Below are 12,748 nucleotides of genomic sequence, written 5' to 3'. Positions count from 1 at the left end.
CCTACCTGTACAAACAGGAAGTTTGTGGAATCTTGAAACACCAGTAATGAGAATTTTGTGATGCTCCAGCTGCTTTTTAGATATAGTACCAGAAAAGGGCTCTTATTGGTTTGTTCCAGAAGTGACTAAGTTTTTTCCCTGCTATGTACAATACTGGAAATCCATCAGCTTTTATTATTTCTCATCAAAATGAATTCCTTTAGAATAGTAATCATATTGTCTTATAAAACCAGTTGATGTAATTTGCATATTAAATGAAGGAGTGTTATACAACAAACTCATAGCAGTCAATTAGCACAAAGGCTAATTATATGATTCATCAGCCTACAAGAATTTCTGGATCCAAGCCTAAGTGAGGTAAGATGCAGTAATTTTTTAATCTAAATTTTGACTTTTAACCAATATCAGTGATGTTTCCATTCTTTTCAGATGGAAAGTTACCTGTTAGACTGCATCTAGAGTTTGCTGTAAAACACTAACAATTGCTACTTTAACCAACCCTCAAGAAAGGAAAATCTTTGCAACAATATGAAATTACCAACCACTAAGCAGGTTAAATGTCACCTTCATGTCTGAAGGAAAACTACAAAACAAGCATGAAGATGAATGAAGTTTATTGGCCAGATGAATGAAGTCAGGCTGTGATGGCAAAGAGGAGCCCATCACAACCCACAACCAGCATCTGCACGTCCATTGTGCTATGATATAATTGTATTCCTGCCTGGTCGTGATAGCTATCAAGCAAGAAATTTGCTACAAGATTAACAGAGACACAGTAATGAAAAAACATGGAGCATGCTGTAATTGGCTGTTATTAAAGTGTAGTCATAGTGGTTTGTAACGAAACCTAGCTGCAGATTCATGGAGACATCCAAACCAGAATTTTCAGATACTTTCCTTCAAAGTTGTGGTCTGGGTGCCTCCCAGCCCATCCCCTTGCTTACTTCCCAAGCCAGTGGTCAGGAGAAGTCTAATGAGGCGGGAATGGATACCGCATATGCCACATGTGATTTAGAGGTGCAGGAGGGCTTCAAAACTGGGAGACCTTGGGTTTACTTTGATTGTGGGTCCCCAAGATAGTGAGGGAAAGATCCCAGACCACTTGTACATTTCTAACATGCTATAGGAGTCCCGGTAAAACAGGAAGAAAACTGTTCCAGTAGCATGAACGGCTTTCTCCCTACACAGCAGTGGTGACAATGGCCTGTTCCATTCATATTTTAATGAGGCCAGTATCTCTGAGACAGTCCTTGCCGGGGAGGCGAGGTTCCTGGAAGATCACAAAGGGAGTCGCTTTATTGACAAGTCCCATTCAAAACCTTCACTGTGTACAAAGAAAGACTTGGTTCTTATTCCACTTGTCTCACTACTTACTGCACTCTTAGAATCCAAACAATGGAGGGGGGGTCAATTATTCTATGAACAGTCTTTAAATATACCAAAGTTGGTTCAGCTGAGCACAATCATATTAATGTAATGTTAATACATGTATAAAGAGCTGAGATGAGAAACATCTTTTTAAAATATTTTCCAAATACACTGTGCTTGGGGATTTTAAGATCAAAATATGGAGACTCTTCAGTGAGATGACCTCAGCGCCGTCAGATTGGGAGGGCTCCCTTTCCTTTTCTGGAGATGCTTATCTAGCATCTTGTAAGCCTTCACCAGCAACTGCTCCTGATTTTAAAGACTCCTGCAAAAGGCTAGCTAGCTAACACCATTCAAAAGCTGTCAATCTTCAGATTTAAAAAAAAAAAAAAAGCAAAAACAAAACCTGCAGAAAATCACGCACAGGCACATGCACGATCTCACACATATTTGTGCTAAAACAGAGCACACTGCCTCCCTACCCAAAGGTGTAAGGTTATACTTTAAGACAACTCACCGTTAAGCCCACTGATGGTTTTAAAGTGAAGAACTGTTTTCAAAAAGTACGACCCAGGAGATTTTTCTTTTTATTAAGTAAAAGCTTACAAAAGTAATCTGTAGAAACCTTTCATGATTTTGCCTCAAACTTAGAAGACTCAAGCAGTCTTCTGCACACAGCTTGGAGTATTAGGTCAACTTGAAAAGGGAGAAAAAAACAGAACAGTTTCTAGGGAGGCGAAGAAACGCTTCAGCTTCGTGTTGTGAGGACCTGATAACCCACTAGTCAGTCTTTCCAGGGCCCGCTTCCCTATGCTTGGGTCCACTTCCACCCAAGGCCCTTCCCACCCCCACACATAGACTGTTTGCTTTTTTGATGGGAGGAAAGGAGAGAGTGAATTTCCTAGTTGTTATTAAGTTTTTTATGAACGGCACTGTGACTTAAAACCCTGCTTTGTGGACAACTATAAACTGATTCTTACGTGTAACAGTTTAGGAAAGATGCTCAACACAGGGCTATCCCTGAAAATGCGGGCCCTCGTTGTATTAAAGGCCTGCTTTGAATATTAGCGTAAGGATTCGCCTTTGCGATCTCTTGCTTTTCCAAGTGATCCCTCCGAATTTACGGAGTGTCCATCAGCTCTCCGATTTTCAGTTGTGTCAGTAAACCTGTGAATTTCTTCTTTGCAACTTATAAAGCTTGAAAAGCACAAATAAAAATGCCTTGTGTATTTGAAAGTGCCATTGTAGAATCCTGGTTTGTATTTTTTTTAACTGTAGATATTTATTTTTAATTTAATGAATTTGGAAAAAAGAACTTGACACCTGCCGTGGAGTCTTCTCCTAGTTCGCAGACACATTTAACTAACTGCGGTTGCAAAGCCGGGGTCTTGAGAGTTCCAGGTGGCCTGAGGTTCACCTGGGCCGCAGAAGGTACGGAGCAGTGACCCAGCGTGTCCTCCCGCTCCGTCCCTGCGCTCCGCGTAAAGTGCGCGCCTGGGGTCGGTTCTGGGTGGACGCTGGGGGCGGCGGCCGATCTGGGGGTGTTCCTCGCCGGCTCCGCCGCCCGCGCTTTCATATTAATTGCGGATCGGCTTTGCGGCCAGATGGCGGGGAAGCGCCCGGACCCTTTGTGCGCCCCGAGCGCGCCAGTGAATGTCGCACAGTCGTTGGCACCGGAAGGGTTCACACTGCGTGTGAAAGGGGACAAAGGGGGCTGGATATATCAACACTGCAGAAACCGAGTTCATTTGTCATGCAGCCCCTTTCAACGCAGTTGTCATGCAAACTTCCTTCTTTGATCAGCAGAGGGTGGAGAGAGAGAAAGCGCGCAAAGCCTAGGGCCGGCTGGGCGCCCTTGGCGGCTCCACGCCCCTTCCGGAAGGAGCCGCGGGGACCTGGCCTCCTGCACCTTGACCCGTCTAGACGCCGCACGAGGTTTTGTCTCGGTTTCCAAGGGCGCGGGGTGCTCTTTGACCCGCGCCCGGGGCGGAGGTGGTGGCATGGAGCCCAGCGCACCCCGGCAGGTCCCGGAGGGAGAGGGGCGCCCGGGACGCGCGCCAGCTGTTCCCAGAGCAAGCCGGGGCCAATGAGGGGCGCTCCGGGCCCCGCTGCCCGTGACCACCTCGTTGTGGACCCCGCTTAGCCTCCTGGAGAAGTCCGGAAGGCGAGGGGGCAGTGCTACGCAGGATTCCCCACAGAACCGATGCGCTCTCGATGCCCCTCTCTCCTCCCATTTTCTGTGTTTCATCCTCTATTCAACAACTTTTAAAAATGATATCTACAAGTACTACTTCTAGATTTTTCCCATCTCTTAACTGTCCACTGTCAGGCACGTTATTTTCTGGCTAGAATTTAAGCTCGCTTTAAGCTTCATAAAGGACGATGCGGCTGCTTCCATTGAGAAGCCGTCCTTTCCACTTGTTCATTGGACCCGCGTGGGCGTGGGCAAGTGTCCTGGCTGGTTCTGTTCTTCTTGTAGGTTCCCCTGGCTCAGTCCGAGGCGTTCCTCATCGACCTTTTGGATAAAGTGTGTGTGCGAATGAACGACTATCAGCTGGAGGACGACCCAGTGACCAAACAGAAGTATTTCAGGAGATATGCTCCGAGAAAGGGAGACAAAATATACAAAGAATATAAAAAGTTCTTCTTTTATTCCGATGCCTACAGACCTTTGAAATTCGCGGTAAGCCCCCATCTAAGAACCTGTTGGGGTCCCCTTTTCCTGACCGTAGCTACTCTTGAATTGTTGCTGAGCAGTGGACAGTCAGGCACATTCACAAGCCCTGGTGTCCTGTGCTGCTCCACTGCTTAAGTTTTCACTGAGCCCTTGGTTCCTTGGCTTGTGAGACATCTCAAGGGTTGTGGTGTGCTTCAGTGATCAGTGAGGAGGCTGAAGGGAGTTTTATGGAAAGTGCCTTATGTCCCCTGTCCTGGGGACATGGACACCATTTGCACATTGCTTGTCTGTGTATTCTGCTGGTGTGGAGTGAGCTCAGCATTTCTTGTTACCTAAGGAAGCAGGGGTTGTGTTTTCTAGTCTGAAATCCGAATGGAGGCCAAGAGTCATTAGCAAATGTGTGTAGATGAATGTTGAAGCAGTGGTCCCCAAATCTTCTCTCCACTCCCACAGGCTTCTATAGGAGAGTGTTTTCTAGGGTTGAATCAAGTTTTGTATCTCAAGCTAGGCTACACCAAGGCTTTGGGTCGAGAGCTAAAGCTAGTTTTACAAAAAGTTGACCTCTGGGTGTGCCTCGCAAAAATACATTGCAATGTATTTCCCCTTAACGCTGTAGAATCACACAGTGATGGGCAGGCCTTGTTAAAAAATTTATTAAGTTCACACAGTGGCCAAAATGTCAGGCGTGCTTCAGCCCCAACATGGGGCTGTAGCTGACATTTGGAGATTTCATTTTAATTAAAAAGTGAGGGCAACGATTCAGGGCTAAAAGCCCCATGGAACCCGGATGCGGATGTGAATGTGTTTGTCTTTCACAGGTTTTAAATAAACACATTATAGTGGAATTTAAATATTTTTAAATGCCATTTTAAAATCTTAGAGTCTTGCTTAATGAACTCAGAGATGGTTCACAAGTCTCCAGTGGTTGGCCGTCAGTAAGTAACCTCACAGTTCCAAAAACGGCCGCCTGGTAGTTCTTGAGAGACAATACTACACACAAAATTTAACACTTTCAGATCCCATAATAACTTCGTGTCTGAAGTGTCAGGTTGTTTTGTTTTTATTTTTTATTTGCTCTGGAAAGCAAACCCAAGATTTGGGCTAAGTTCCTTCCTAAAGAGTCTACAGAGAAACTTTCCTTAGCCAGCAAGGCAAGCACAGTGCTCTGGATCTAAAGGGGTAGGTGCTGTGTTATGAAGGTGGAGAGGCCTCAGTTGTTTCAAAATCTCAAACCACAAAGTGGATTACTATGTTCAATTGAAAGGACATTAAACATTTCTAGGAAGTGTGGTCTTTAAAATGCTGAAGCACAAGAAAGAAAAGCTCTGTTACTTCCTGCTTGCTGCACTCCAGACTTTAGGAAGAGAAACAAACACAGCCAGCCATTTTCCTTCCTTCCTTCCTTCCTTCCTTCCTTCCTTCCTTCCTTCCTTCCTTCCTTCCTCCTCCTCCTCCTCCTCCTCCTCCTCCTCCTCCTCCTCCTCCTCCTCCTCCTCCTCCTCCTCCTCCTCCTCCTCCTCCTCCTCCTCCTCCATCTTCTTTTAGGTCTTGCAACAGAGTAATCATTTAGTTAAGTCTTAGGAAAACGATACAATTAGCATCCCCGGAAGAAGGTTACTCTTATGCAACGATGTATCAAACCAAGGGCAAAGGAAAATGGACCTCCTTGGTTACATGCTTTCCTGTGTTCAGCTACTAAAATGTCGTTAAGTCTGTGCTAATAAGGGGCCCTGCCCTTGTGTCTCTGCTCACACGTGTTGCTATTGTGTTTCTGCAGTGTGAAGCCATTATTGAAAAGTATGAGGATGAAATATTCGAACTTATCGCCCAGGAGGCACACCATCTAGCTGATATGCTGTGCAGTGAAAAATCAGGTACTGTGTCTGATGTAACACGTGCTCCCAGCCTCACTTACTGGCTCTCACTCAGCCTTGCACAGCTCATCTGCACGGTAGCTTGGCTGTCTCACTGCCAGCCCAGTTCTAACACAGCCTTCTCGGGACCAGACCCCTGTGCCAGAAAGGAGAGCTACAGAAGCCCAGCCAGAGCCTTCTCTGCTGCCTTTCCTTCTCTGTCTTTGTTTTGTTTTTGTTTTTGTTTTTTTCCAAAGAATTTAGGCTTGACTTTACCATTGATTTTCAGAGCTGGGTGACCCCCAAAGTCATAGATGTTAGATTTTTGTATCCTGGCCCAGGAAAGAATGTACCTTTCATAGCTTAAGTATTTGTACTAACAACAAAAGTGGGATTTTTATTTTGAAAGAAGAGTCATTAAGTTTGTTGCTTGTTTGGTTTGGGGGTCATTCGGATATTTTTTTCCCAGGTTTTTTTCCCCTGACTCTCTTTATCTAAAAAGTTTTTCTGTCCCAACATGTTTAAATAATACTTGCTGTATATTTTTAGACACATGTATGCCCGCTTAGAAGCTAGGAAAATAGCGAACAGGTTATCTACTATACGCCGAGGTGAAGCCCCTCCTCAGTGTTCTGTCTTCACACATGTTTATACAGAGATAAGCACGGGCTGAGTCTGTTGAGCAGCGTTTCTCAGACATCCTTAGGAAAAAGAATGAGTTTATGTGAAGACGGTGGTTAACCTAGTGTAGTGCTCTGTAAGCCATGTAGAAGCTTGAGATGGAATTCAGCAGAATACGTGCATGCCAATGGCACGTCAAATATGGTGCCAAGTCCTTGAAGAAATATTATTATGTGCTTGTGGCTGCATATTGATGTCATTAGATAAGAAGGCCTCAAATTTACTAACAAGATAGTCCAAGTTTTCTTACGCTGAGTAGACAATAAGGTTGCCTTCTATTTAAAATCCCATTCCAGTGGGAGCTTATAGAAAAATTCAGGAAAATGATAGAGAAGACTGTCTAACAGCCTGAGGTATTTTACAGTTATTTATATAAATATAAATATTTATATAGGTATATAGTTATTTAATTACAGAGGTGTGACATAAGTTCATAGCCATACTTTCCAAAGAAAGGCCTTTTGAGGTATTTCAATCAGTTCGGCTAAGATAGGTGTATGGCAGATATTAATACATATACGGTGGGCAGGGTTTGAACTGTCTGCTAGTCTTCCTTGTAAACAACTGAACCAGCATAGTTACCTGTGACAGGCACCATAAATGATTACATGAACACCCAAGCATTCCAGAAAGACCTGAGGGGGTGTTAGCCTCTGTCTCTGTGAGTCACTGCCTCTCAGTTAAGCTTTTTGGGGAGGACTATTCCCAGGTTCAGTGATCTGACTCAGTTTTAGCACCCTCTCTCCAGTTTCTGTATAGGTGTTATTGGAAATAAAAACGGAGACTATAACTCTGGAGAATAAACCTACGAGCTGCGTAGAGTTGCTAATGTGAAAGCAGACACTAGATGACTCTGTGTTTGATTGCTTTTCAACTGTTCCTAGCAGCAGCTGGGCTATGCAGAGTCAAAGGCAGTGCTGTGGCCCAGCATGGTGGAGAGAGCTCTTTCAGGCTGTACTCTTCGCAGAGCTTGTGAAGCTTACATGTGAAGCTTACATAGGTACAGAATCTTATATGTAAATCAAAAACTGTATTTAACAGAGACAAAGCTCCCTAGAAAGCTACCGTGAAAGCAAGGTAGAATGCAGACTGACATAACTTGCTAGAAAAAGAGTTAAAATAAAACCCACTAATAAAAATGTCTACCAGCCAAGTCTCTAGCTCTAGAAATGTCTATTCTCTAAATAATTTTTGTTTTCCTAATACCAATAGGTGAGTGTTTTCCCTATTCTCAAGATAGTTTCTTGTATGTAACGTAATTGGTTAATGGACAATTACCTGTGCCTGCTCTCCAACACACACACACACACACACACACACACACACACACACACACACACACACACACACAGAGAGAGAGAGAGAGAGAGAGAGAGAGAGAGAGAGAGAGAGAGAGAGAGAGAGAGCACTAACCTCAGCCACAGGGGCTCAGTTAACACCAAGTTAACAAATAAATTCTAGTGACTGGAAGAGGGGCCAAGGTTGCTACTCCTGTTGCTACACATGGAATAGTTTCAGACACCCATGGCATGAAATGTGACTCTTTCATGTCACAAAAAAATTCTTGAAGCCTTGATGTGTCATCTACAATACAGTACGGTGACCTTTCTACCAGAGCAAGGTACCAAGGTTCACTGTCTTATGTTTCATTATAGCTTTGCCGCTGCCTTAGCTCAGCAAAGTAGACTATGTCTCAAGGCTATGTCTTGTATATGCATGTGTATGTGGTGGTGGGATACGTGAGGGTAAGTTGCCATCCCGAGAACTGGAAGAATGTCTGTCCATTAGACACAGGGAGATCAATAATTATTTAGAAAATGGATGTGTTTATAACTAGAGATTTTTCTGGACACTTACTTTCTATATCTAACAAACACACTGCACATATGAGTTTTTCTTTATCCCACTTTGTCTAGATTGTCTCCCTTGCTTTGTCGCAGAGCAGATGAGGCCAGTCTGACTCTTCAGCACAGCAAGGCCCAGCCATTCACCCTCATGCGCTGAAGTGCGCAGCAGGGAGAATCTCATAACCACTGTAGAGAAGATCTCACTGAGGGAGTGCTGCGTGGATCTGTGGTGCCACTGTGGTGCCATGCACCAGGCAGAAGGACCCCTGGGCACACTCTTCTCATGTGGATGGCAGGGGAGTCAGGTTTACTCATCTTTTTGTCTTTTCATAGACAAAAGAAAAAGGGGTGGGAGAAGTGACTTTATGAGGTTTCCCCAGTGGCATCTTCTGGGCCAACCCCTGCATCTCCAGAGAGTCACTTTGATATCTTAAATCGATGACTAAAACAATGATATAACATAGATTACGACTCAAAAATACGACTGTGTCCATAAAGGTTGAGGGCATGAGGCTGTGGACTGTGAGTGGCTCCACTGTATCCTAGAGGTGTAAGGGTCTACTTGGAAACATAAATAAATATATTCTACATTGATCACTCTGTGCTAATATCTAATCACAACCTTTAGAAACATATTAAGGGAACTCGTGGTGTAGCAAGTATCTAGAAATGGCTAGCTGACATTTAAGTGAGCGAGAATCTTCGGTTTTGTCTGACTTCTCAACCCAAGAGAGGAGACTTAAAAAGACTGTGGAGCTAAAGTAATCCACAACCTTTCTTAAATAGAACTGCTACTCTCGCTTTCAAAAGGAAAGTAATGTGGAGCAAAGTGGCTGGTGCCTCCTGCGTTCCACACCAGCATCCGCACCCATTCTGACGTGAAGTGGCCCGCACACATCTCCCTTAAATGTTCCCAACCCCATGGAGCCCTCAGATGAGCAAGCATTTGCTCAAACAAGGTTGGAAGATGGGGTGAGAACAGCAGGGTTGGCCCATGAATCATTCTGGAAGCTGGGCTTGTGATCCAGGCAGGTGTTGGAAATGTGTTCCTTTCTAATTTTCCACGTATTTACATTTTTACTAAGAAAATCTTTAAAATATGCTGCCACTGCCGGCATGGGTTTTCCATGGAGAGAAAACGGCTCAGCGGCCTGGGATTTACCGGTTAGTGACACCGTTACTCTTTTTCAGATCTGTGTGGCACTCCTACAAACAGTCCTGAACCCGAGGTGTGAGAGGAGTGGAGTCAGCCTGGCGGGTCACTGTGCACCTCCACATCATGTGACTGCGTGATAAGGAAGTTCATCTCCTGTCTGCTGTACTTGTCTCATGCGTGATATTGGTTTGAAAATCTCTTGCTTGGCATCGTGACAAACCCCAAGTCTTCTCTTAGGTGAAGAGAAGTTTATAAAACAGAATACCCCTTTGCATATTTGTATGGAAGCTGGGTTAGCAATAGAGCATTAAATCTGGCCATGGGAAAGAGGGTGAAGTTATTTCTTGAAGTCAGTAGGGAATTAAGGGTGGGTCCAAGCAAATGCGCCTGACATGTCCATATACAGTTTGCAGTTTCAGAAGAACTCAGTTTGATTTCTCAAATTCTTGATCAGCCACAATTCAAGGCATTCAGTTGCAACTAATGCCATGGATTTGCTATTCTGGAAGGTTCTGTGTGGTGCTTTTAAAGCCACCCCTCTCAACTAGGAATGGGACTTACAGATCTGGAAACTCTTATATTTTAGAACTTTATTCCTAAGATTAAATAGAACAAATACAAGAGTGAATACTTCTCACAGTGGTTTCCTGGCCATGCCCTGAGTTCAGATGATTCTGAAGGGTATCTCATAGTGGGTTTCAAAAGATGCGACACTGAACACATTTTTGTCTTGCTTCAATCTCTCTTGGTTGGTTTTTCCCTCATTGATCATAGTGTGTAGTTTTTCCTACTGGCTGATTTGTCTCTCTTCTATGGGACTTTTATTTATGTATTTATTTTTGGATGTGGAGGGAAATTCACCTTTACCACACTTACTGTAACAAAATGTAATAACAGTTTCTCCTGGGTGTTCTCATTGTCTCTGCTAAATTTGTATTCAGTGGAATTGAACTTTAATTATTCAGCATGTGTGGGTACAGGTTACACCTGTTTAATTAAAGAAATTGTCACCATTGTCATTGAAATTTGCATGAGTAATAGGCAAACATTTTACCAGAAGAGCTAAAATGGTTGTTTATAAAACCATCCAGAAATGACACTATTTAGATTATTCATTGGACACCTTGGCCAGAATAATTCTTATATTTGCTAGATTTTACCAAAATAAGAAGAAAAGATTTCTATTTTTCCTTCCTCTTAGTCTTAAGTCTTAATGCCACTTGTTTTCTGGAAATCTGAGAAAACGTGTGCTTTCGCAATGTGTATGTGGTCAGTTGTAGGCCCTCTGCGACCCTGAGATTCTGTGCTCCAAACAGACAAGGAAGAGGAGATACACGGTCAGGTGATGCTACCTCCCAGCAGGGAAGAAACAAAAAAGGGAAGGGGAGACTGGTCCCTGCACCTTATTTTTGTGACCTGTAAGATTAACTCAGCATCTGAGGTAGGAAGTCTTTTTAGCATTGCCTTACTTGGGCTTTGTTAGGAAATGCACACTAGGGTCCCATTTCTTAAGATTTGTCCTTCTGGGAACAAAGCTGAGAAGGCCAACTGTAAGTTAGTTACTGATCTCAGACTGCTTTTCGCCTGCCGGGACCTCCGGGGCAGACAGATCCGCAGACACTCTGCTTTCCAAACTGTTCTGGATTTCTCACCAAACAGGGTCTTAAATCTGACCAGTGTTTTGGGTATCTCATGACTCATACTTTTTTGTAATTCTTTTTCATATCAAGTTTGCTGAGCTCATGTAAATGAAGGTAGCTACTGAGTTGCTGATTAAATCTTGGTTCGATTGAGAATTACCCAGAGCCACAGTCTCTCTGCCTGCCTCCTGTGGGATGCCTGCTTTGCTGGGAAGTAGCTATAGGAGAGAGGAAGCTGTGTGGTCCACCATTCCCCTGACTTTAAAATGACACCAAATAAAAAGTAAGATGAAAAGTCAGAGAGAAAAGCAAGCAAATGAAAGAGACGCCCAGGCCGCAAGCTGAAAATTTCTTAAAATTAACAAAAATCAACCCAGATCTGAGTCAAAAAATTAATAATAACAACAATAACAACAGCATTAAGTTTCCTGGGAAGACAGGGTGAGTAGTAAAAGTCAGGAAGAGGAAAAATGTGTTAGAGGCTGCAGGGAAACCATGCTTGAGCCTGTAATCGCACAATCCACACACCAAACTGGCCAAAGCAGGATGCTTACCTTGTTCTGCAAGTTGCTGTTTGCTTAGAACTGCTGAACCCACTTAACTGGAGAGCACAGAGTAGAACGGAGCCCAAGTCCCTACAGGAAACATCCACCCTTCCCGAGGCAAGTCCTAAGAAGCCAAAGCAGGCTCTGACACAGGCTTCTTGGCTCCCGCAGTGCTTATTCTTACACATATTTCCATGTAACGACAACAAAAGGTTAACTGTGTATCACTCTTAAAATTCAGATTACGGTAGGATAGTGGGGGAAGTTAATCTCATACATGTTTGTCAGTCTGCTTTTAAACTTGATACAAAGTTGCGAGCTGATCTTAGAAATGTTAAAGGCCAATCAGTAGAATGTGGCACCATTTGGTACCTACATACAGTGAAGAACATTAAATTATTGCAATAAAACTATACTTGTAAGAGACCAGTGTGGTTTCTTTATGACTTCCTGACTGCAATATAATTCTCCTTATAAGTTTATTTGCTTCTAGACCAAGGGAAAAGGTGAATAGAAAAGATCAAATGCAATAAATAAAGCCAAAATATGGCCTGAGAATCACCTAGGAAAAGGTGCAGTAAGTGGTATGGTGTCGCTGGAGTACTTGCTGCCTTGCCCCAGACATGTGTGAGGCAGGGCTTATGTCATGCTTTGTCATGGTCTGTCCTGCAGGTCTTTATATAATGTTGGTTAATCTACTTCCTGTTGCTTCTTCATCTCCGGCAGAAGGTTTGCCTTTGAAGGCAGTGTGTGGAGACAGTGTCACTCCTCTTCTCAATTCTCTGAGAAGGTCCAGAAGCGAGTGGAAGGCTGGGTGGTGGATAGATGCTTGGTAGATAGGTAAGTTGATGGTGGATGGATGAATGGGCAGTTGGATGGATGGATGGGTCAGTGGGTGAGTTAAGTGGACAGACAGATAGGTAGATGGGTAGGTAGATGGGTAGATGAATTAATGGTGGATGGGTAGATAAATACATAAGT

General features: G+C 43.7%; 1 protein-coding gene across 1 annotated transcript; it reads left to right on the top strand.

The window, feature by feature from the left end:
• Positions 1–3,492: 3,492 nt before the first annotated feature.
• Cnpy1 (canopy FGF signaling regulator 1) lies at positions 3,493–12,193 on the top strand. Its single transcript, XM_032907179.1, has 4 exons — positions 3,493–3,642; positions 3,848–4,051; positions 5,823–5,919; positions 9,618–12,193. Exons 1-4 carry the CDS (start codon positions 3,583–3,585, stop codon positions 9,659–9,661), a joined length of 405 nt encoding a protein of 134 aa, XP_032763070.1. The 5' UTR covers positions 3,493–3,582; the 3' UTR covers positions 9,662–12,193.
• Positions 12,194–12,748: the final 555 nt, after the last annotated feature.

The sequence above is a fragment of the Rattus rattus genome, chromosome 6 (assembly GCF_011064425.1).
Source record: "Rattus rattus isolate New Zealand chromosome 6, Rrattus_CSIRO_v1, whole genome shotgun sequence".
Taxonomy (NCBI): Eukaryota; Metazoa; Chordata; class Mammalia; order Rodentia; family Muridae; genus Rattus; species Rattus rattus.
Note: the sequence above shows the minus strand (reverse complement) of the source record. Positions and strands in the feature narration are given on the sequence as shown.